At 43.6% G+C, this 26,289-nt stretch overlaps 4 protein-coding genes across 4 annotated transcripts; 3 read left to right on the forward strand and 1 right to left on the reverse strand.

Annotated features, from left to right (window-relative positions):
* Positions 1-76: 76 nt before the first annotated feature.
* On the reverse strand, positions 77-2,169 carry TRUGW13939_01869 (uncharacterized protein; the record flags this gene model as incomplete). Its single annotated transcript, XM_035485066.1, has 4 exons — positions 77-1,401; positions 1,464-1,560; positions 1,606-1,892; positions 1,938-2,169. The coding sequence occupies 4 exons, from the start codon at positions 2,167-2,169 to the stop codon at positions 77-79; spliced, it is 1,941 nt and encodes a 646-aa protein (XP_035340959.1).
* Positions 2,170-3,365: 1,196 nt separating this feature from the next.
* On the forward strand, positions 3,366-5,682 carry TRUGW13939_01870 (uncharacterized protein; the record flags this gene model as incomplete). The annotated part of the gene is made up of 9 exons (XM_035485067.1): positions 3,366-3,536; positions 3,595-3,633; positions 3,684-3,799; positions 3,851-3,959; positions 4,016-4,244; positions 4,315-4,477; positions 4,524-4,670; positions 4,718-4,958; positions 5,008-5,682. 9 exons carry the CDS (start codon positions 3,366-3,368, stop codon positions 5,680-5,682), a joined length of 1,890 nt encoding a protein of 629 aa, XP_035340960.1.
* A 5,995-nt stretch (positions 5,683-11,677) lies between these two features.
* Positions 11,678-13,726, forward strand: TRUGW13939_01871 (uncharacterized protein; the record flags this gene model as incomplete). Its single annotated transcript, XM_035485068.1, has 3 exons — positions 11,678-12,765; positions 12,969-13,626; positions 13,691-13,726. 3 exons carry the CDS (start codon positions 11,678-11,680, stop codon positions 13,724-13,726), a joined length of 1,782 nt encoding a protein of 593 aa, XP_035340961.1.
* A 4,762-nt stretch (positions 13,727-18,488) lies between these two features.
* On the forward strand, positions 18,489-21,483 carry TRUGW13939_01872 (uncharacterized protein; the record flags this gene model as incomplete). The annotated part of the gene is made up of 2 exons (XM_035485069.1): positions 18,489-21,395; positions 21,445-21,483. Coding segments are annotated over 2 exons (2,946 nt in total), but the record flags the coding sequence as incomplete, so codon positions are not given.
* Between the last annotated feature and the right edge of the window lie 4,806 nt (positions 21,484-26,289).

Consider the following 26,289-nt stretch of genomic DNA (forward strand, 5'->3'; position numbering starts at 1 on the left):
GCTGAGAACTAGTCCGCTACTATTTTCTTCGGCCTCCAGTACCAAAACACATGCCATTTATCTATGGGCAATTCACCTACCGCCATGTATCACTCTCAGTGGCAGTAGTCACAGCACATTTCGAAGGCACAGTGTATGAGCGGTTGGGGTCACTCTCCCAGGTAACTGTACCGTCAGAGTTCTTGCGAATATACTTGTATTCGAAGGTGGTACCGGCAGGCAGACTGATGGTGGCAAACCATAGGTGGTTGGTGGTGGTATACAGGCTGGCGCTGAGCGCGATGGCACTGTCAGTATCCCATGCACCCAGCTGTGAGATCGATCCGACAATGTAAATGTTTTCGCCGACAGAGGTGGTGACAATCTCGTCGAAGGTGACAGCAACAGATGTAGGGGTAGTACAGGCGGAGGATGTGGTGGTGGTCTTAGTAGTAGTAGTAGTAGTAGTAGTAGTGATAGTAGTAGCAGTAGTAGTGACAGAGCCCGTAGACGTAGAAGTAGATGAGGTGTCGCTAGTCAGGGTGGAGGGCCAGGAGGTAGCGGTAGGGGTGCTATAAGTTCCTGTTGCAGAGCCGGTAGAACAAGACGCGGGAACTGAGTTGGCCGAGGCAGCACCCCAAGACGGAGGCACAATGCCATTGCGGCGCATATTGGCACTGAGTACGGCAGCATAGGACCAGGTGAGGTCGCGAGCCGAGAGCTCGGCACCGGAAGCCTTGTCAAATTGCTCTGAGAGGGAGCCGTTAGTCATGGCGTGAGCTTGAACAATGCTGATATATCCATCGGCATAGGTTTTGGTCGCGTCGATGATGTCTGTGAAGGTGGAAGTACTGGAGGAGTAGGTTCCAACGGCTGCTGAGCTATCAATGTCCTGAAAGAAGGCCAGAGAAGTACTGGTAATGTCGATAGAACCAATTTTGTTCCATTGATATATCGCATCGTACAGCTGTTCAGCGGCGGCGAGGTTGGCTAAGAACCAGGGGTTTCCATTATAGTATGTATCCTCGGGGTAGCGGCCTACGGCCACCCCTACGCCCTCGGCAATGCCAGAGTTGAGAGAATAAACGGTACGAAACGAGTCAGTATAGACTTTGTGGTTCGCCAGTGCGCGAGCTGAACAAGGTTGGAAGGTAATGTCATCGCATGTGGCCTCGGGGTCAAACGTGTTGATGCTGGCCAGGATGGTGTTGGCATCAATGCCGGATCGACCTCCGCCAGTGTTGGCATTGATGTAAGACCCGGTCCAGAAAGTTTGCATATAGCAGAGAATCTCGGGGGCCTGCGAATCGCACCAAGAGCAGGAAGCTCCGACATTGGCAGCAAAGGTGCTTCCCTCAACAAGAGCACGGTGCTGGTTGGCGACGGTGAAGAAAGACATGCTATTGACCTCTTCCCAAAGGTCTTGAGATTTAAGTTAATAAATGTTCTACAAAGGTCACCATATAGTCAAAAAACAAACATACCATAGCCAGACTGGCTCCAGTACTCGGCAACATAAGACAGGTCATTTCGTACAATCGGCCAGATGTTGCTGATAGCATAGGTAGAATATCCATTGTCCTACAGGCGTCAGTGAAAATTTTCATCTCTGAGTAGAGAACATACAATCAACCAATTTCCGAAGTCAATCAGGATAATGGCGCGTAGAGCAGGACCATCGCGCTGAGGACGGCCCCAGCTGCCAGTGAACGCGCTCATATCAACGTTGAATTTTGGCTCGCCGAGACCAGAACCGTCCGAGAGACTACCAGAAGGATTCGATACGGTCTGTAGATTGGCTTGTGCATCTACATATTCCTCGATAATGGTCTGCAAAGACAGGTTCCCATTGCGAAAGACATCGGTGATGACCTTCAATGTGAGAGCTGAGTCTCTGGTCCATGTGTAGTAATCTAGATTCTTAGCAAATAATAGTCAAGACATTACGAATCACTCACAGTCTGGGTCGCTGATGCTGGGGCTGGCAATAACAACACCGGCCTTTGCACTCTGGGCGTAAGCACCGCTGGCACCGATGTTGTCAAGGATTCCATTGAGGGAGACAGCAGTCTCAGTAGCCAACCAGGATTCCAAACTGACTGTAGCACGAGGAGATAGATCAGGCGCTGCCAACACAGTTTGACTCCATGCCAGAGCCAGCGCACAAGACGAGTAAAAAAGACAAGCCATGGAGACCATGAACAACCTAGCTGAACACCAAGGATTGAGGTATGAGAGATGAGACTTTTAGAGAAGGAACCGCAGGTCAGGCACACGTTTTTATAGATTTTCTTGAGCTTCATGGGAAGACTCTCTAGCTCCGAGTGGATCGATCAATATATCGCTAGTCCTGTAAGCAACTCAGACCGCGCGAATCAAACTCTGAAGTGCATTCACCGCTTCTGCATCAACACCTGATGGTCTAGGCCACCTCCCAGTTCTCCCCAGGCATCGACACTGGAATAACAAAGATTTTGCATGTGATGGTGGCTGTCATTTTTGGCCAAGATGGGGTTTCGGCTAATATCAAATGTTAATAGGTATTAAGAAGCCAGAGGTCAAATCTTTTTACCGACCCACAGCGTTTAGCATGATCACAATAGTCTTCTAGCAATGCTTTCAAAGTATTCTGTAACTGTATTTTTGGCCCGAAGCTCATTACCAGTGAAGTTTTTACCAATCCAGAGTCGTGTGTGGAAACATATCGCTTTTCATCCGCTGCAGCCATAGCGTGACGCCACCGTACCTTTTCAACTTTTCGCCTTTTCGCCGTTGCACACAATCATCGTTGTGGTTGCCAATCGCCATGATGACTTTTCTCCGTCCCTGGCATTGCGTACGTTTCGTCTTCGAAGGAGGCGTTTTTAGGCAGGGTACGAATGTTCACGTGAAGCAGCGGTGGCTTGCGGTGGCTTGCCGCTTGCATCTTTCTGGGTTCAATAACCGAATATTACCCCGCAGAATAAAATTATGAAGATATCCTAATTCACTTCGGGCGTTGAAACACCCGGAGAACCTACCGGTTATAGCCCGGCGTTGTTTGCTAGGTACTATGTAGTACCGACTCTCAAGCTAAAGATTGCCGATGCAACTAAACACTAAGCTCCGGCACTTGTGTATAGCCAATATAAGCAGTCCTAAATTTGAGCTTACGACGATATACCACGCGATATCTAGAGTTAATCTGGCGGCTTGCATTAATTGGACCTGGGGCCCGACGACCGCAGCCTATGCTCATATGGAGATTTCCCCGGCGGAGAATTACATCCTTCATAGAGATGTGGCGTTTATCATAAAAGTAAAAAAATGATATGTAAGCTGGATAGTTTGCTAGAAGCTAGAAGTGACGACCATCACAAACACAATCTTTGTGCTGTTAAAAAAAGATGGTGGCAATTGCGAAGAGAGCTGCATTTCTGGCCTCCCTGTTCCTGGGGCAGTCTGTAGTAGCCTTGACGCCAGCAGAATGGCGCAGTCAGTCAATCTACTTTCTTCTAACTGATCGCTTTGGCCGGGAAGATAATTCCACCACTGCTTCATGTGACCTCAGCGAGAGGGTATGCTTTTTAAGACTTTTGGAGGGATTTCAAAGTTGTATACTGATGACGATGGCAGATCTATTGCGGTGGCAGTTGGCAAGGAATTATCAACCATGTATGTTAACTTCAATAACACGGTTAATTTTCCAATGCTAAAGAATGAAGCTGGACTATATTCAAGGGATGGGATTTACTGCCATTTGGATCACGCCAGTGACGGAACAACTTCCCCAAGATACTGGAGAAGGAGAAGCGTACCACGGATACTGGCAACAGGAGATGTAAGCAAAGGAAGTGTATGAAAATATACACAGCGGTACTAATTTGAACAGATACAGCGTCAACTCAAATTATGGCACTGCGGCCGATCTTTTGGCCCTCTCAGAGGCTCTGCATGATCGAGGAATGTATCTTATGGTAGACGTAGTCGCGAACCACATGGTAGGGCTTTTTGAAGATAAGAATTCCGCAAAAGAAGCAATCTGATCTAGAAACAGGGATATGCCGGAGCAGGTGACAGTGTTGACTATAGTGTGTTCAGTCCGTTTGACTCATCATCATATTTCCACTCCTACTGCCTAATCAGCGACTACTCCAATCAGGAAAACGTGGAGGACTGCTGGCTCGGCGATACAACGGTCTCTCTCCCAGATTTAAATACGGACTTGACCTCTGTTCAGACACTTTGGTACGACTGGGTGGCCGACTTGGTGTCAAACTATTCTAGTGCGTTCTTACATGAGTCAAATTTTATTATACGGTAGAAAATTTTCTAACCACAGAACCGCAATAATAGTCGACGGCCTTCGCATCGACACTGTCAAGCATGTACAGGAATCATTCTGGCCAGGCTATAATAGTGCTGCTGGTGTCTATTGTGTCGGCGAAGTCTTTGATGGCGACCCAGCTTATACATGCCCGTATCAAAACTATCTGGATGCTGTTTTGAATTATCCAATGTAAAAGTTTCGTCGTTGTTTCTCAAACATTACTAACATGTAATAGATACTATCAGCTCCTATATGCATTCGAATCTTCTAGCGGCAGTATCAGTGGTCTCTATGACATGATTAGCTCCGTGGCATCCGATTGTGCCGATCCAACCCTACTTGGAAATTTCATTGAAAATCACGACAATCCTCGTTTTGCGTCGTATGTACAGTCTTAGTCTTTTCTAACACATTCTGCTAACTATCTAGCTATACGGATGATTATTCTCAGGCTAAGAATGTTATTTCCTTTGTGTTTCTCTCTGATGGCATTCCTATCATCTACGCTGGCCAAGAGCAACACTATAGTGGTGGTAGTGACCCCGAAAACCGTGAGGCAACCTGGTTATCGGGATATTCGACAACTGCCGAGCTCTACCAATTCATCGCCACGACAAATAAGATTCGTGCCCTTGCGGTTTCCTCAGACTCCTCGTATATCACAACTAAGGTAGGTTTATTCCGGTTGATGTTTTGGGTAGAAGCTGACTGGTCTGTAGAATGACCCATTCTATACAGACAGTAATACGATTGCTATGCAAAAGGGATCAAGTGGCTCGCAGGTTGTTACAGTGCTCTCGAACATGGGTGCCTCTGGCAGTTCATACACTCTGACACTCAGCGGTAGCGGGTATGCTTCTGGCACGGAGCTTATGGAGATGTATACATGTACCTCCGTGACCGTGGATTCTAGCGGGAATATTGCAGTCCCGATGGCATCTGGATTACCTCGAGTCTTCATGTTGGCCTCTTCTGCCGGTTCACTTTGTGGCTCTTCAACCACAACAACCACATCCAAGATCACCTCCACGACTTCCACGTCTTCCACGTCTTCGACAAGCACTAGTTGTACTCAGACTACAGATGTACCTGTTCTTTTTAAAGAGCTTGTGACTACAACATACGGGGAGGACATTTATATTTCAGGCTCTATTAGCGAACTCGGAGACTGGGACACCGCGAACGCCGTTGCACTATCTTCAAGTGGCTATACGTCATCAAATCCTTTGTGGCAGGTCGTCGTAAGTATTCCCGCTGGGACCTCGTTTGAGTATAAATTTTTCGAGACGGGCAGCTCCAGTTCGGTGACATGGGAGAGCGACCCTAACCGGTCGTATACGGTGCCTACCGCCTGCTCTGGGTCAACTGCGACAGTGACGGCAACGTGGAGGTAGCTTTGATTACTAACAATATATTACTTGATCCTGATTTTCCTTCACGATTAACATAATAATGTCCTCATGAACATACGTATACTTGTCTCGAGGTGTGGAGTTTTAATATGCTCTAGCATCACTCTCTATCTATCTACACAAGCGTTAGATTCAATTAAGATGGTATGCGCATACATCAATTGATATGTAGAGCCCTATATATTTGTATCTATGTAGCCATTTAAGCTAATAACACTTGTCTGCAACAATAATACATACTGGGCTGGTGATAGGGCTTCTCAGCGCATATATTACCCTTCTTTCCTCGGTATCTAGTATCTAGACCTTGATCGACAAAGTATGTGCATTAGGGAATGACTTTGGTCCGATTCAATCCCAGTGGTTTGTATCTTAATTATACGGGCTGGCGGCGGACACAGTTTCTGACTTGGTATTTATAGGACGCTACCCAATTTCACGTGTGAGATTGACGACTTCGAAGCAGAATAGCTATTTACCCGACATTCTCTAAAAATGGTTCTGTGTACTACTCAAGGGGACGCCTTGCTGGATTGGGTGAGTGGAAATTTAGAAAGCTGATGAACAATGTAGACGGGTGCCAAAGAAAATGGCCGCTACTGGGTTTGATGATGATATATTTCGCACAGTCAACGTGCCAATAAATTCGCGGCCAAAGGACCCCAGACAGCAGGAAATTTCTCGTTACATGCAGGCTCAAAAAGAATTAGCCGGAGACAGTAGCACCAGAAATCTCCGTCTTCCCAGTTTCAAACCCTAAATGCCAAGAAATACCTAATCTATATGAAGGTACTATTATCGACCACCCTGCCAAAAAGGGACCCTTTTGTGGGGTTTCTTGTTTCTTAGGGTCATGTCTTTGTTAATGAAGTGTCATGCAATCAAAAAGTAACATATCTGTCGGTTATAAAATTCATGACACTCTTGGTGCAGCTTTAGCAAAAAACGTCGCAAGCGTGTGAGACATGTATAATTGATGTTTCTAAATCAACGAGAATTAGCATGTCTCTAGTTCGATGAAACTTAGGTATTAACACAAATTGAAAACATACCTGTGTTCTTGTTTAAGTATTTGTTATTTCTAATTCTAGCTCATTTAATTGGATGGACTGGAGGCTCACTTTTTTTTTATAGTTTTAAATTTCGGCCGGCTGCTAATAAAAAATAGGTATGGCTAGGTCTATAAGATAAAAGGATTGTAGGTTTGGAAAGAATAATACCTTTGTTAATTAGTGTCCTATATATTACTCTATTATAAATTTAATTATTTATATGAACTTTATGCTGAAGAGGAAATTATTAATATTAGAGCTCTAGTTAACTAACTATAACGTAATCCACCACCGAACGGATCACACCCCCGAGCGGATCACTCATCTCCGAACGCGTCAATTTCATTATTTTGATCTCATTCAACGCGCCACTATGCCTCCAATTCGCACAGAAAATCAAAGAAAATTAATTAAACAAGAAGGTAGGTTATTACTTACAATTTCTAATTTTTAGAATCAAAAAATCTTGTCTATTCGTCAAGCAGTATATATTTATAATGTATTATACACAACTCTCTCGTACCACCTTTATGTGACGGCTGAGCCTGAGGCTATCCCTAAGGGTAGGAGCGGCCTCGTGGCCGGATGGGAGGCCTCAGGCAGGAAGGGCATCAACCCTAACCCGCGGTGCCAGATCTGGGGATAGCCTCACCCCAGGGCCATAAGGGGTCAAGCTGGTTATCTAAGCACATAAGATAAAACCTTTCTACAGGTCCTAGTAGTTAGATTCCTTTCCCATACTTGTTATTTTAAAGAATCGCACCCCTAGATAGGAATTGAATATCTTTGGAAAAGACACATCATATTATAATAAGTATTACTACACTTTATCTTTATCTTTCTTATAACTAGCACAGCTAGTACTTAGCTACAGTCAGCACTTTAGTTAAAGATAGACTTTTCTTTATTTTAACCTCTTTGTATTTAACACAGTCTATACAGCCACAACAAACACCTTGTTAGTATTTTAACTCTAAATCTTTATTTATCTTTATTTAAAACCTAGAAATCTTATAAGCTAATATAATAGTAAGATTAAATATTATTAATAGACATCAGCATGGCAAGAGCGTTAGTAATAATGATATAGAAGAGCCTAGTCGCTATTTAACTATTAACCTTGAAGAACTAAAGCTTAGAGATGTTCCTAAGGGACTATTTAATAAAGATGAATTCTTTAAGCTTTATAGAAGCAACTCTAGAAGTCTATTTAAAGGTTTATTCCAACATCTCTCTATATAGAAGAAATAACTAGAAGAGGCTCTTATTAAGTCTAGCAATAACAACACAAAGGAAATCAACTCTATAAGAAAAGAGATTTAGAATCTTAAGAATAACCTAGCCAACTATTACTAGGCTATATCTGAACTAATTATAGAGTATAATACTGTAATTACCAATATCTCTCTAGCCAGGAGAGACCACAAGAAAAAGACTATCAAGCTACTAAATAGCTAGTTATTATTAGATGAAATTGATCCTAAGTATAAATTATAGGAGATTAACATCAAGAACAAGTTGGAAATCAACACTAACTATTATCTAACAGCCTTGGCCTGTATAGTATATATGAAGAAAATATATAAGAAAGAAGCAGTCAACTATTTGCTTTCATAATTCTAAAAAGACTTAACATAATGTTACTAGGATATCAGTAATATCTTTGAGTATCTAAGAACAATCTACATAGATAAGAACCACATAATCAATATAAAAATAGAACTTCATCACCTAGTAATAAGAGATTCAAAGTTTTAGATCTTTTTGTTAAAATTCATGCTTCTTGTCTAGGAAGCTGGCCTTGCCCTATTAAAATAGAAAAAAGAACTCTATTATAAACTTTTATTTAATATGCAGTGTGCTATAATTAAGAAAAGCACCAACCTAATGGTATTATATTAAATCTTTGTATAAAAATGCTACACTACTACCAATCACCTTAAGCAGATCGCTGAAGGAGAATAATATATCTATAGCTATAGAATTAGGAGCAGTAAAAGCCACAGCTAGAAAAGCCACCAGTTGAATATCTCTAGAAAATTAAAGTTAAAGAATAAAGCCCCTCAACCGCAGCTCTTCTAAGAAGAAAAGAAGAAGCTAATAAATAAGAATAAGTACTTTAATTACAAACTAAGCAGTCACCATACTGACAAGTGTCTTTTTAAGAAAAAAGCTCCAGATCTAAAGGCCTCAGAGAATGATATAGGTAAGGAGTTAGAAAATATCTATATTTAAGAGAAGTCTTCTTCTTAGGCGTATTAAGTATAGATAATAAAGCTTTAGATCTCTTATAGCTAATAAGAAGAAAAAAGAATAATATAACTATATCTATTTAGCTAGCTAAGAATGGATATTTAATTTATACTAAAGCTTTAGCTAATACTAGAGCCAATAGATTTATCTTTTTAGATGTATTTTTAGCAGAGAAGCTTGTACGACATTTTTAGATATACACAGTATCCATTTCTGAACCCTATAGGATGAGAGGGTATAATAAGAAAACAATAGAACCAGTCACGTACCTTATAATCTTAACACTAATTATTAATAGCCAGATGCAGCAGTATCTACCCTTTCTCTTAGTACAACTAGGCTATTACAATATCATTTTAGATCGTATATAGCTAAAAAAGTATAATATATTAATAGATTATAGAAACCATCGCCTTTTATAGTTAAAAAATATGTCTCTTAAAAATCAAATAGAGAGAGAGTAGTTTATCTATATATTAAAGATAATACTAAGAAGAAATAGATTAGTCAATTTCAAGCACTAAGCTGATATAGAACGTTAAGATTAATTAATAAAAGAACCTGTTCTACTTCTATAATCAGAATCTTAAAGGAAAGCGCCTATAGTTATAAAAAGAATATAAAGGATATAATCAAAGATAGAACTATAGAAAATAGAGAAAGTTTTATAATTAAAGAATATTATAGGACCTTTTAACAGTACTAAGAAAGTATTATCAGTTATTAGTCTAATAAGAAACCTATATCGCCAACACTTAGAAAGAAGGATGTATAGAATAGATATAATAATTATTAGAGCTGCCAGATTTTATTATTATATAAAAAGTAAGACTATAGATGTCTTTATAATTAGTTTTTATAAGATAAAGTAGATACTAGAAACTAAGAAGAAAAGAATAGCTAAGTTAACTAAAAATAAGGAGATTAAGTAATAGCTATTAGATTAGTATTATAAGTTTATTAATATCTTCTTAAAGATCTATTTAAACGAGTTACTAATTCATTAGAAGTATAACCATAAGATTAAGTTGAATTAAGATCTAAAGTTAGGTTATAATCCTTTATATCAAATATCAAAAAAACAGCTCTAAACAGCCTAAGACTATATTATTAATAACCTAGATAAAGAATTTATCATCCCTAATAATATATTATTCGTGTCTCTAATCCTCATAGCTAAGAAAGCCAATGGCAGATTCTATTTCTATATTGATTACCGCAAGCTGAATACTTTAACTAGAAAAGACCAATATCTACTACTACTTATTAAAGAAATCTTTAAGCACTTAAATAAGGCAAAGATCTTCACTAAACTAGATATTAGATAGGGGTTCCACTAAATCTAAATGCACCTAGACTTCACAGATCTGACCATCTTCTGTTGTCAGTATAGCACTTTTAAGTATGAGATAATGCTATTTAGCCTCACCAATAGACCAGTAATATTTTAATAACTAATCAATAATATCTTTATAGACTATCTTGACCAGTTTGTGATTATATTTATTAACAATCTATTAATATATAGTAAGAATAAGCTAGAGTATAAGATACATATGCGATAGGTATTGGAGAGACTCCAAGAGACAGGACTACAAGCTAGTATCAAAAAATACAAGTTCTATATTATATCAACCAAGTATCTAAGCTTTATCATTATCTTAGAAAAGATAAAGATTGATCTAACAAAAATTAAGGTTATCCTTTCCTGGAAAATACTAATAACAGTTTTAAAAATATAGTCATTCCTTAGTTTCTACAACTTCTATTAAAAGTTTATAAAGGTCTATAGCTAAACTATAAGGCTATTATATTACCTCACTTAAACTAATATTCCATTTATATAGAGTAAAAAATACGAAGAAGTATTTAAAAGTCTGAAAAAGAAATTATTAAAAGCCTTAATATTAGCCTATTATAATCCTAATCACCAAACCTACATAGAAATAGACACGTCAAACAGAGTAATGGCTGTAGTCCTATCTCAACTATATAAAGATAAGAAATAGTATCCAGTCGCATATTACTCTACATCAATAATCTCAGCTAAGTATAATTATAACATCTATAACAAGGAACTACTAGCAGTAATAAAGGCTCTAAAAAAATAGAAGTCTAAATTGATCAGACTAAGAGGACAGGAGTCCTTTAATATTCTATTAGATTACTAGACTCTTTGTGACGGCTGAGCCTGAGGCTATCCCCAAGGGTAGGAGCGGCCTCGTGGCCGGATGGGAGGCCTCAGGCAGGAAGGGCATCAACCCTAACCCGCGGTGCCAGATCTGGGGATAGCCTCACCCCGGGGCCATAAGGGGTCAAGCTGGTTACCTAAGCACACAAGATAAAACCTTCCCGCAGGTCCTGGTAGTTAGATTCCTTTCCCATGCTTGTTGTTTTAGAGAATCGCACCCCTAGATAGGAATCGAATATCTTTGGAAAAGGCACGTCACATTACAACAAGCATCGCTACACTTTATCTTTGTCTTTCTCACGACTAGCACAGCCAGCACTCAGCTGCAGTCAGCGCTCTGGTCGGGGGTAGACTTTTCTTTATCTCAACCTCTTTGTGTTCAGCACGGTCCGTACAGCCACGACAAACGCCTTGTCAGCGCTCTGACCCTGAACCTTCATTTACCTTCATTCGAAACCTGGAAATCTTGTGAGCCAGCACGATGGCAAGACCAAGTACCGCTGACGGACGTCAGCATGGCGAGAGCGCCAGCAACGACGATGTGGGAGAGCCCAGTCGCCGCTTGACCGTTAACCTCGAAGAACTGAAGCTTGGAGATGTTCCTGAGGGACCACTCAATAAGGATGAATTCCTTGAGCTTTGCAGAAGCGACCCTGGAGGCCTGTTTGAAGGTTTATTCCAACACCTCTCCATGCAGGAGAAACGACTAGAAGAGGCTCTCGCTGAGTCTAGCAACAACGACACAGAGGAAATCGACTCTATGAGAGAGGAGATTCAGAACCTCAAGAGCAACCTGGCCGACCATCGCCAGGCCATGTCCGAACTGATCACGGAGCGTGATGCCGCAATCGCCAATACCTCTCCAGCCGGGGGAGACCACAAGAAGAAGACCACCAAGCTGCCAGATGGCCAGCTGCTATCGGATGGAATCGATCCCAAGTACGAATCATGGGAGATCGACGTCGAGAACAAGTTGGAAGCCAACGCCGACCATTACCCAACAGCCCTGGCCCGTATGGCGTACGTGAAGGGGATGTGTAAGGGAGAAGCGGCCAACCACTTGCTCCCACGATTCCGGAAGGACTCAGCACAACGTTACCAGGATGTCGGTGACATCTTCGAGCATCTGAGAACAATCTACATGGACGAGAACCGCGTGATCAATGCGAAGATGGAACTCCGTCGCCTAGCAATGAGAGATTCGAAGTTTCAGATCTTTTTGTCGAAATTCACGCTTCTTGCCCAGGAAGCTGGCCTCGCCCTATCAGAATGGAAGGAGGAACTCTACCACAAACTCTCGTTCGACATGCAGCGCGCCATGATCAAGGAAAGCACCGACCCAATGGTGTCGTACCAGACCTTTGTACAAGGATGCCACACTACTGCCAACCGCCTCGAGCAGATCGCTGAAGGGGAACGACGCGCCCGCAGCCGTGGGATTGGGAGCAGCAAAGGCCACAGCCAGGGAGGCCACCAGTCGAATACCTCCGGAGGATCGAAGCCGAAGAATGAAGCCCCTCAACCGCAGCTCTCCTGGGAAGAAAAGAAGAAGCTAATGAGCGAGGACAAGTGCTTCAATTGCAAACTGAGCGGTCACCGTGCTGACAAGTGCCCCCTCAAGAAGAAGGCTCCGGATCTGAAGGCCTTGGAGGATGACGCAGGCAAGGAGTCGGAAAACGCCCACGCCTAGGAGAAGTCTCCTTCTTAGGCGCATCAAGTACGGACAACGAAGCTTTGGATCTCTCACAGCTGATGGGGAGAGAGAAGGATAGCATGACTGTATCTATTCAGCTAGCTAAGAATGGATATTCAATTTGCACCAAAGCTTTGGCCGATACTGGAGCCAACGGATTTGCCTTTTTAGATGTATTTTTAGCGGAGAAGCTTGCACGACACTTTCAGACATACACAGTACCCGTTTCTGAACCCTGTGGGGTGAGAGGGTATGATGGGAAGACAGTGGAACCGGTCACGCACCTCATGATCTTAACACTGGTTGTTGATGGCCGGATGCAGCGGCATCTACCCTTTCTCTTAGTGCGACTAGGCCGTCACGATGTCATTTTGGGTCGTATGTGGCTGGAGAAGTACAATGTGTTGGTGGATTGCAGAAACCGTCGCCTTTTATGGCCGGAGGATGTGTCTCTCAAAGATCAAATGGAGAGAGAGCAGTTCATCCGCATGCCAAAGACAATACTAAGGAGAAATGGACCAGTCAATCTCGAGCACCAAGCTGATATGGAGCGCCGAGATCGGTTGATGGAAGAACCTGTCCCACTCCTACAACCAGAACCCCAAAGGAAAGCGCCTGCAGTTACAGGAAGAACGCAAAGGACGCAATCAAGGATGGAACTGCAGAAAATGGAGAAAGCCTTACGATCAGAGAACGCCACAGGACCCTTTGGCAGTACCAAGGAAGCGTCACCAGTTGTCAGTCCGACGAGAAACCCACATCGCCAACGCTCAGAAAGAAGGACGTATGGAATGGACATAGCAATCATCGGAGCTGCCGGATTCCATCGTTGTGTGAAAAGCAAGACTACAGATGTCTTCATGACTAGTCTTTGCGAGATAGAGCAGGCGCTGGAAACTGAGAAGGAAAGAACGGCCAAGTCGACTGAAAGCGAGGAGATCAAGCAGCAGCTGCCGGATCAGTATCGCGAGTTCGCCGACGTCTTCTCGAAGATCCGCTCAGACGAGTTGCCAGTTCACCAGAAGTATGACCACAAGATCGAGTTGAATCAGGACCTAGAGTTGGGTTATAGTCCTTTATATCGAATGTCAGAGGAACAGCTCCAAGCAGCCCGAGACTATATTATTGATAACCTGGATAAAGGATTTATCGTCCCTAGCAATGCACCATTCGCGTCTCCAATCCTCATGGCCAAGAAAGCCGATGGCGGATTCCGCTTCTGTGTTGATTACCGCAAGCTGAACGCTTTGACCAGAAAGGACCGATATCCACTGCCACTTATCGAGGAAGTCTTTGAGCGCTTGAGTAAGGCAAAGATCTTCACTAAGCTGGACATTAGGCAGGGGTTCCACCGAATCCGAATGCACCCAGACTCCACAGATCTGACCACCTTCCGTTGTCGGTATGGCACTTTTAAGTATGAGGTAATGCCGTTTGGCCTCACCAATGGACCAGCGACGTTTCAACGACTGATCAACGATATCTTCATGGACTACCTTGACCAGTTCGTGATTGCGTTCATCGACGATCTATTGATATACAGCGAGAACGAGCTAGAGCATGAGATGCATGTGCGACAGGTGTTGGAGAGACTCCGAGAGGCAGGACTGCAAGCCAGTATCAAAAAATGCGAGTTCCATGTCACATCGACCAAGTATCTGGGCTTTATCATTACCTCAGAGGGGATAGAGGTCGACCCAGCAAAGATTGAGGTTATCCTTTCCTGGAAGACGCCAATGACAGTTTTGGGAGTACAGTCATTCCTTGGTTTCTGCAACTTCTATCGGAAGTTCATAAAGGCCTACAGCCGAACTGCAAGGCCATTGCATTACCTCACTCGAACTGACGTTCCATTTATATGGAGTAAGGAGTGCGAAGAAGCATTTGAAAGTCTGAAAAAGAAATTATCGGAGGCCCCGGTGCTAGCCCATTACGACCCCAATCGCCAAACCCGCGTGGAAACGGACGCGTCAGACGGAGTAGTGGCCGCAGTCCTATCTCAACTGTGTGAGGATGAGGAATGGCATCCGGTCGCGTACTACTCCGCATCGATGACCCCAGCCGAGCATAATTACGACATCCATGACAAGGAACTACTGGCAGTAATAAAGGCTCTGAGGGAATGGAAGTCCGAATTGGTCGGACTGAGAGGACAGGAGTCCTTTGATGTCCTATCGGATCACCGGGCTCTTGAGTACTTTATGACTACCAAAGCTCTGAACGCCCGACAAGCCCGATGGTGCGAGTTCTTGGAGGAATACCACTTTGTACTCAGATACCGACCAGGAAAAGCGAATGTATTGGCGGACACCCTCACCCGGAGAGAAGATGAAAAGGCGAAAAACCTCGACCACCGGAACCGAACGCTACTGCCGCGGCATAAAATCGACGATAAGATCGCACTTGAGATGGCATATGCAGAACTGGTCACCCTAACTGCAGAGGATGATATTGTCACCAAGGTGTTGGCGGCCAACGAGGAATATGTGGCCGAGAAAGGTGCCGAAGTCTTACTCTCAGGGAAAGGGGAGAGCCATAGGGTGATTGAAGGACGACTTTTCTTTAATGAACGACTCTATGTTCCCAAGAAGGACGATTTACGAGCACGACTGCTAGACGAAGTACATCGACAACCCGCAACAGCGCACCCAGGACGTACAAAGATGCTGAAGCTAGTCCGAGAACGGTTCTACTGGGAGGCATGGAGCAATGATGTGAACCGGTATGTGGACAATTGCAAGACATGCAAGAGGACGAACACGCGCAGGGACAGGGCCCCTGGACTCCTCCAACCGTTACCTATCCCAGTACGACCTTGGCAGCATTTGTCGATGGACTTCATGGAGCTGCCCCAGGACAAACGGGGATTCGATAACGTTTTTGTCACCGTCGACCGCTTGACCAAAAGACCGGTCTCCATACCGTGCCACAAGGGGGTGACAGCTAGAGACATGGCAAAGTTATGGATTCGGTATATCTTCCCGTGGACAGGCCTGCCAGACAGCATTGTATCAGACCGAGGAGGCCAGTTCATCTCTGAGTTCTGGGGAGAGGCGTGCCGAATCCTTCACATCAAGGTAAAGCTGTCGACAGCACGGCATGCCCAGACAGATGGACAAACAGAGATAGCGAATCAGTATCTTCAGCAGCGGCTGCGGCCATATGTTAACTTTGCAATGGACGACTGGTCGGAGTACCTACCAATCATCGACTTTGCAGCTGCGTCACTGCCACAGGAATCTACAGGGATGTCCCCATTTGAGATAGAAAAAGGTTATGCTCCTCGGATGTCGTTTGATTGGGCGCCACCAACGCCGCCTAGAAGCTACACACTGAACGAGAAGGAAGCCCGAGCATGGGTACAGCGTTTAGAGCGCATATGGGACCACGCCCGCAATAATATTGCGGAAGCACAAGGCAGACAGCAACGGCAAGCGAACAAGCGCAGACGGGAGATAGACTTCGGAGTTGGTGACCACGTCTACGTCAGTAACGAAGGATGGGATACAGGACGACCAGGCAGGAAGCTGGGCCATCAGTCCGAAGGGCCATACAAGATACTGCGTAAGATAGGACATGCCTTTGAATTGGATTTGCCGCAGGGCGTACGAGTGCACCGTATCTTTTCCCCGGACAAGCTCCGCCGCGCCGCTTCGACCGAGCCCCTCGCTGGTCAACTGGAGGAGGAATGTCCTGAGCTCCAGGTCAACGGAAATTCGGAATGGGAAGTCGACAGGATCCTGGACTCCCGGATGCGCTGGAAGAAGCTGTGCTATCGAGTAAGCTGGCTAGGCAGGGACCCAGATCCAGTATGGTATCCAGCAGGGTACTTTTCGAACGCTCCACTGGCGCTGAAATCGTTCCATGATGCCAACCCCGAGAAGCCAGGTCCGCCGCGCCGGTTGGATGCGTGGATGAAAGCCATGGAGGAGGATCGATTTGTTGAAGAGCATGCAGATGATGACAGACCGGCAACCAACGCTTGAGGGCAAGCGTTTCCGAAGGGGGGGGTGATGTGACGGCTGAGCCTGAGGCTATCCCCAAGGGTAGGAGCGGCCTCGTGGCCGGATGGGAGGCCTCAGGCAGGAAGGGCATCAACCCTAACCCGCGGTGCCAGATCTGGGGATAGCCTCACCCCGGGGCCATAAGGGGTCAAGCTGGTTACCTAAGCACACAAGATAAAACCTTCCCGCAGGTCCTGGTAGTTAGATTCCTTTCCCATGCTTGTTGTTTTAGAGAATCGCACCCCTAGATAGGAATCGAATATCTTTGGAAAAGGCACGTCACACTCTTAAGTATTTTATAACTACTAAAGCTCTGAACATCTAATAAGCTCGATAGTGTGAGTTCTTAAAAAAATACTATTTTATACTCAGATACTGACTAGGAAAAACAAATATATTAATAGACACCCTTATCTAAAGAAAAGATAAAAAGGTGAAAAATCTTAATTACTAGAATTAAACGCTACTGCCACAGTATAAAATCAATAATAAAATTGTACTTGAGATAGTATATATAGAACTAATTACTCTAATTATAGAAGATAATATTATTATTAAGATATTAGCGGCTAATAAAGAATATATAATTAAGAAAAGTGCCAAAGTCTTACTCTTAGAGAAAGGAGAGAGCTATAGGATAATTAAAGAATAACTTTTCTTTAATAAATGACTCTATATTCCTAAGAAGGATGATTTATAAATATAACTACTAGATAAAGTATATTGATAATCTGTAATAACACACTCAGGATATATAAAGATACTGAAGCTAGTCTAAGAATAGTTCTACTAGGAAGTATAGAGCAATAATATAAACTAGTATATAAACAATTACAAGATATACAAGAAGATAAACACGCTGTCATAAGAATCGTGAACGCTCAGCCAATCGATAAGTAGCGGACGCTACTTACATAAGCAAGCTGCCTGAAACTCCTATGGAGTAGACTTGCTAATTGTAGGAACGAAGACGGAAGTGACTACACGAGAACTCACGTGATCTGGACAGTGCAGATGCACTGGTTTAGTGAAGACACACCAGGTGGACATACACCCTAAATGGTGCGGCTGCACCATTTCCGTGCAAATACACTTAGTGCAGAACCACCTACCCTGTGCGAGTACACCCGGTGCGGATGCACCCCAGCGGTGCGCATGCACCATGTCAGTGGAAGTGCACCATGGCACGTGACTATGCAGGGAACATAGCCAAACATAGCCAGACTATGTTTGGATATGTCAACAACATAGCCAACAGAGCATCGACTATGCTCGCTATGTTTAGGATCAGCTATATAAGGACACTCATTTACCATCATGTATCTAGCTCATTGTGTTTTATTCTCTCAAGCAAATAGCATATTACTATTACTCTTCAACATACTTTGCAGCCTATCATTGCGATAGTACTCTACTTATCCTAGGATTGCCTTACACAACGTTCTCATCTTGTCTTCTGTTAGCAGAATACCCACCCCGATTCACATCTTGGTGACGAGTTGTTGAACCGATTGACAATAAAACACCCTCATAACACGAAGTTTTGAGAACTAGGTAAGCAATCAAACCTTACTAACGAGCTAATCATGGCAGGAAATAGCAATGCACCAGCAGCAGGACCGGCAACTCCGCGCCCACCTGCAAGACAAGCAAGACCAGTCGATCAAGACAGTGACGATGAACCCGACGAGCAAACCCAGCAAAGATTCACCACGTTGGAAAGAGTCATCGATCAAATGAATGAACACATTCAAAGACTGCAAGCTGCAATCGCTGAAAGAGACGATCATGTCAACCAACTCGAAGCTCAAGTCATGGCTATACCACCTGGCGAAGCTGGAACAGCCGGCAACAGGGTCAAACTACCAAAACCCATGACCTTCGACGGAACTAGATCTAAGTTGAAGACATTTTTGGTCAACATGGAAATGCATATCGAAGCCAACCAGATCACCCATGACAAAAAGAAAATGATCTTTGTGGCATCATGCTTTACCGATGCAGCAGCAGAATGGATACAACCCATGCTAAGTGAATTGTACACTACCGACAGAAGTAGTTGGGGGACTATCACCAGGGAACTGTTTTCGAACTACGGCATGTTCAAACAGAAACTTGGAGAAGCGTTCGGAAACATCGACGAGCTACGGACCGCGGAAAGACAACTAAGATACCTACGACAGACCGGATCCGCTCAGCAGTTGGCAACCAAATTCCGACAGATAGTAACACCACTACACTATGATGATGCTATTCAAATCGCAACCTTTGAGAACATGCTCAAGGAAGAAGTCCAGACGGAACTCATCAAACTCGACCGACCCGACAACATTGACAGATTCATTGAGATGGCGGTCAAGATTGACAACAAACTGTTCGAGATCAAACAGAAGCGACAGGAGTTTCAGAGATGGAAGAAAGTTGGAGGATTCCCTCAGTATGCCAACACATCGGCAAAGCGAGGAACCCAATACGACAAGGACGGCGATGTCAAGATGCAGCTCAACAACGTGATCAGTAAGGAAGAAATGGCCAAGCGCAAGGAAAACAAAGCTTGTTACAAGTGCGGACGAAAAGGACACTTTGCACGACAGTGTCGATCAGGGCAAAACAAACAGAACGGTAACGTCAGCCCTCAAAAAATAACAACAGTCCATCAACAAGTTGCGGCCATACACCAGACAATTGTGACCCCCTCGGACAGTGAGGAGGAGGAGTCAGAAAATGAACAGGTCGACGAAGTCAAGGACTTCTGGGGACCGATACTAGAAAAGGAAATATACGAATCGCTCAAGAAATTCGAGCAAGAAGATAGCCCTGGGCAATCTAAGGGACGCCTCAGACAGAGTTCAGAAAGGGAACCACCCCAGGAAGAAGACGCTAACCCGGAAGAAGCGCAACCTCACCTACGACGAGGTCAAGAGAAAGGACCGATCAGAGAACCTCGCAGAGAAGACCAATACAGCAAAACCGCTGGACGGCGTATTGATGACCTTTCATCAGGAAGTGAAAGCCGACACCCCCTGACGTTTCGAGACGGTGGAAAAGACAGAGAAGTTGACCACGAGGACTCGGATCGAGAATCAGACACCCCGCAACATTCACAGTTAACAAGAACAACAAACCTCAGAAGAGACGCCGCAAGGGCGATCGACCAAGCAAATGAAACAATCAGACTGTTCCAGAAACGACCACCAATCACAAAGAAAGAATGGGATTCAGTCCTAGGAACCAGCACGACGGTTCCAGGAATAAAAATTGAGATTCCAGAAACAAGCAAAGAAGAACTGAAAACAGACAGCGAAGACTCCGAAACAACAGAAGAATTCCCTGAAATCGACTACGAAGAACCAAAACGAGAATGCAGTTGCAAACCACCCAAACCAGTATGTTGGGAAGACTCTATTCAGACATACCGACAACACATCCTCGAATGCGAAAAATGCCACGAGTGGACATTTCACAAATGCGATATGCACGGAAAAAAGAACATCGCACTCGCAAACGAATTCGAATACGTCTCACTCACCAAAGGAACACGGTTGTGCCACCCGATGCTTGGGCATACCGAAAGATGTTCATGCATGTACTACCCACAATATGGAGGACACCATCACAAGAAAATACACTGGACGCAATGCTATGAGTCAAAATGTCCGACTCACCTCGAAGAAAAGGAAAAGAACAAATGGAAGCCAACGGCACCGATGATCATCTATCAACCCATCCCGGACTGCCCGAAGGGCTGGAACGAATGTTGGTGCTACGCAGAAGAAATTTGGCACCCTTTCCATAATAGCATCGAAACTGACCAGTGCTACGCGAAAAAATGTCCATACCACGAAGGACGAGTCATCTACACCGATGAAGACTGGACCGAAATTGTTCTATCACAGAAACGATACCTTGAGAGGCACAGAAAGGGACACCACCTTATTGCCACAACTATCAAGACAGGAGAAACTGTGATCATTATCAAGGGAACAATCAACGGACACGAAGCCAAACTACTCCTCGACTCGGGAGCATCAACGAACTACATTAGCGAAGCATACGTCAAGAAAAACAGGATCCAAACGCACGAGACAAACCTATGGCATACTGTACAAAATTTTGAAGGACAAATCACGATCGAAGGATTCGTACGACGAACTGGAAACATCACACTCAAATCAGGAGAACACGAAGAAAGCATCCAACTGGATTTAAGTCCGTTCGAGCGAAAGGATTTCGACATTATACTCGGAATGACGTGGCTACGGAAACATAATCCTGTCATTGACTGGAAACACGAGACGGTGTCAATAGACCTGAAAACGCTGCAAACAGAGCAGATGGGGATCAAGCCGAACCAGCAGTTGAAGGTGAAACATGCTGAAGAAATAAACGAAATAGGCCGACAAATTGAAACACGAAAGAAACCAAAAGAAATCTACGAAAAAGAACTAAAGGAAGTGCTCGACAAGCTACCAGAAAAATATCGGGACTTTACCGAATTATTTGTGAAGAAAGAATATCGACTACCACAACACGAAACAGAATACGAAGCAGAGATACCGCTCAAGGAAGGAGCACAAGTACCACAAGTGAAGCAACGACAAATCTCACAAGATGAACTCCGAACTACTAAGGAATTCATTGAGAAATTCTTAGCAGCCGGTTACATCAGAGAATCAAAAGCAAAGGCTTCTGCACAAGCAATGTTTGTACCAAAACGCGACGGATCACCACGAATGGTCATCGACTACCGAAAATTAAACAATATGACCGAAGACGACGCAAACAAAGCACCACACCAGGAACAGAAGAGAGATTTATTGCAAGGCGCAAAAATCATGACAATGTTCGACGTTGAATGGGGATACTACAACCTACGAATGAAAAATGACGACATCTGGAAAACAGCATTCCTTACAGACTTGGGACTGTACGAATGGCTAGTAGCGCCTATGGGACTCAAACGGCTACCAGCAGAATTCGCGAGGTTTATGACCCACATCCTACGGGAATACCTTAACCTCTTCGTTGCAGTATACTTCGATGATGTTATAGTCTACTCAAAAGACCCCAAGGAACACGATAACCATGTACGACTGGTTATGACAAAACTCATGGAAGCAGGATTAACTCTCAAAATCAAGAAGTGTGAATTCGACACCACACGAGTCAACTACCTAGGAATGGTATATACAACAAACGGACTAGAAATACCGAAAGAGAAATTAGACGCTATCCTCGAATGGCCAACTCCAACGAACGTCCACGACGTACAATCTTTTCTTGGAGCCAGCGGATACGTTCGACGATATCTTGAGAAATACTCAGACGTTACAACACCAATGACAGAATTGCTGAAAAAAGACGAACCATTCGATTGGACAGCAAGAAGACAACGATCTTTTGAAAACGTTAAAGAACTCGTTAAAATTGCGCCAATATTACAACTGTTTAACCCAGAATTACAAAGCATTCTACGAACAGACGCATCTGGATATGCTCTTGGAGCAATCCATGAACAAATCAATGAAAAAGGAGAAACGCAGATTGTCGCATTCTACTCGAGAAAGTTTACATCGGCGGAAGTTAACTACGACGTCCACGACCGAGAATTACTCGCGATAGTTCAAGCATTTCGACAATGGCGGCACTATCTCCAAGGAGCAAAACATGAAGTAATCGTCAAAAGCGATCATCACAATTTGAAGTACTTCACGACAACAAAAGAATTATCTGGAAGACAAATACGATGGGCCGAAGAACTAGCCAAATTCAATTACAGGATTGAACATATTCCAGGAAAACAAAATGCAGCAGCAGACGCATTAAGCAGACGACCAGATTACGCAATCGGGATAGAACCCCCCAAGACAAACATTCTGCAAGAAGAATCAGGAGTTCTACGCCACAATCACAATGCGATCATTGCGACCGCAATAAGAGTTGTTGACGATGATCCGTTCTACGAACGAATGTATCGGGAAACCAACAAGGATCAAAAAATACAAGAAGAATTACAAGCCGGACAAGTTACGAAAAATGTTCAGAAAGGCTTAGCGATATGGAATGGAATGATCAGAGTACCGCAGAATATGACTACGGAAGTCATTCAGCGATACCACGATCCTCCAACAAAAGGACACCAAGGAGTTGAAAGGACAATCGAAATGATTACCCGAACATTCTACTTTCCTTATGTCCGAAAAAGGGTTGAGAATTACATCAGAAACTGCGACGAATGCAACAGAAACAAAGCAGTACACCACAAACCCTTTGGAAAAATGCAAATACCGGAAGTACCAGAAGAAGCATGGAAAAGTATCACTGTTGACTTTATCCAAGGACTACCGCAGTCCAAGGACCCAGTAACAGGAATTACCTACACCGATGCCATGATAACAGTCGACCGACTTACGAAATATGTTATCTTAGAACCAACACCAAAGGATATGACAGCAGAACAATGTGCAAAACTTATGTTACGAAAAGTTTTTGTATGGACCGGATTACCAAACGAACTTATCACAGACCGAGACAAGTTGTTTACATCCAAATATTGGCAGACAATTGCAAAGGCATGCGGAATGCATCACAAGTTATCAACCGCGAATCACCAACAGACTGATGGCCAGTCCGAGAGAATGATTCAAACAGTTGAACAGTATTTTCGACACTATTTAGATTGGGAACAAGACAATTGGGTAGAACTACTACCATTAGCACAGTTCGCATTAAACAATGCAGAAAACGCTACGACAAAACAAGTTCCACATTTTGCGAATCTTGGACGACACCCAAGAATGACATGGTCTGAAGTACCACGAGAAGGATTATCCGAAGCCGCGATAATACAAGCCAACAAACTACAGGCACTCCATCAGACAATATCGAAAGACATCAAGTGGGCTGAAAACCGAATGAAGACCTACTACGACAAGAAGCGCGAGGACGCGCCAATCCTCAAAAAGGGGGAGAAAGTTTACTTACTACGACGAACAATTGGACAGAAAAAATTCAACATTCCAAGCAAGAGACCAAGCAACAAACTTGACGCTATCAAATACGGACCTTTCACAATTCAAGAAAAACTCGCTAACGACAATTACAAACTCCGACTACCAGCAAGAATGAAAGTGCACCCAGTATTTCACATCTCATTATTGGAACCAACCGAAAACCCAGAAAACAGTAACGACGAAGCAACCGAGGATGAATATGAAGTTGAAAACATTCTAAAGAGAAAGTTAGTGGAAGGAAGAATCTTTTACTTAGTCAGCTGGAAAGGATACGGACCGGAACACAACTCATGGGAACCAGTTAGGCACTTGAACTGCCCCGAAAAGATTCGAGCGTTTCGCCAGAAAGAAACTCGGAGAGGACGTGGTCGAACTCGTTGTTAGACGACACGGGAAACTCCTGGATGGCAGCCGCAATCATCTCGTTTGATTTTTGCAGCTCGGCCTCTCGTTTCCGTTCCTCCTCCTCCTTTTCCTCCAAACGCTCCAACTCCTCCACATCCTTTATATCCGTTTGAATAAATTCTCCAGCACGCTTTCGGAGAAGTTTCCTTTGTTTATGCAAACGAGCCCGTTTGGCAAGGAGAGCCTCAAGCTCAGCATTCAACCGATCGTCATCGGCCTCAATCTTCTCTTGAGCCTTGATGAGCTTTTTCCACGCCAGGTCAGACGAGGCCATATCGCGACACTTGCAGCGACCAAAACCAACGCACTCGCTACAGCGACTCGAAATTTCAGATTTAATGCAAACCTTCCCTTGGACTGCACAACGATGACAAGGAATCGGCAGAATAATACCAGACTGTTCGATACGCAGCCGAAGGTTTTTCGTATTTATGTTTTGCTTTGACGACATGGTCAGAACATCACCACCAAGAATGTTAACAAGAAAGAAATTCGCCTACCTATGCGACGGGGGGCCTGCGACTATTTATGTGACTGTCGGGACGCCAGCCTTCGAAGGAGGGGATTGTCATAAGAATCGTGAACGCTCAGCCAATCGATAAGTAGCGGACGCTACTTACATAAGCAAGCTGCCTGAAACTCCTATGGAGTAGACTTGCTAATTGTAGGAACGAAGACGGAAGTGACTACACGAGAACTCACGTGATCTGGACAGTGCAGATGCACTGGTTTAGTGAAGACACACCAGGTGGACATACACCCTAAATGGTGCGGCTGCACCATTTCCGTGCAAATACACTTAGTGCAGAACCACCTACCCTGTGCGAGTACACCCGGTGCGGATGCACCCCAGCGGTGCGCATGCACCATGTCAGTGGAAGTGCACCATGGCACGTGACTATGCAGGGAACATAGCCAAACATAGCCAGACTATGTTTGGATATGTCAACAACATAGCCAACAGAGCATCGACTATGCTCGCTATGTTTAGGATCAGCTATATAAGGACACTCATTTACCATCATGTATCTAGCTCATTGTGTTTTATTCTCTCAAGCAAATAGCATATTACTATTACTCTTCAACATACTTTGCAGCCTATCATTGCGATAGTACTCTACTTATCCTAGGATTGCCTTACACAACGTTCTCATCTTGTCTTCTGTTAGCAGAATACCCACCCCGATTCACATCTTGGTGACGAGTTGTTGAACCGATTGACACACGCGCAGAGATAGGACCTCTAGATTTCTTCAACTGTTACCTATCTCAGTACGACCTTAGCAGCATTTATTAATAGACTTTATAGAGCTATCCTAGAACAAATAGGGATTTGATAATATTTTTGTCACTGTTGATTATTTAACCAAAAGACCAGTCTTTATACTGTGCCATAAAGAAGTGACAGCTAGAGATATAGTAAAGTTATAGATTCAGTATATTTTCCTGTAAATAGGCCTGCTAGACAGCATTATATTAAATTAAGGAGGCTAGTTCATCTTTAAGTTCTAAAGAGAGGCGTGTTAAATCTTTTATATTAAGATAAAGCTGTTGACAGCATAACATACCTAGATAGATAGATAAATAGAGATAACAAATTAGTATCTTCAGCAGTAGCTACAGCTATATATTAACTTTGTAATAAATGACTAATTAAAATATCTATTAATTATTGACTTTATAGCTGCATCATTACTATAGAAATCTATAGGAATATCCTTATTTAAGATAGAAAAAGATTATACTCCTTAGATATTATTTAATTAAGCACTATTAATACTGTCTAGAAGCTATACACTAAATGAGAAAAAAGCCTAAGCATAGGTATAGTATTTAGAGTATATATAGAACCACGCCCACAATAATATTATAGAAATATAAGGTAGATAGCAATAGCAAATAAACAAGTATAGATAGAAGATAGACTTTAGAGTTAGTGACCATATCTATATTAGTAACAAAGGATGAGATATAGGAT

This window comes from Talaromyces rugulosus, chromosome I (genome assembly GCF_013368755.1).
Source record: "Talaromyces rugulosus chromosome I, complete sequence".
NCBI lineage: Eukaryota > Fungi > Ascomycota > Eurotiomycetes > Eurotiales > Trichocomaceae > Talaromyces > Talaromyces rugulosus.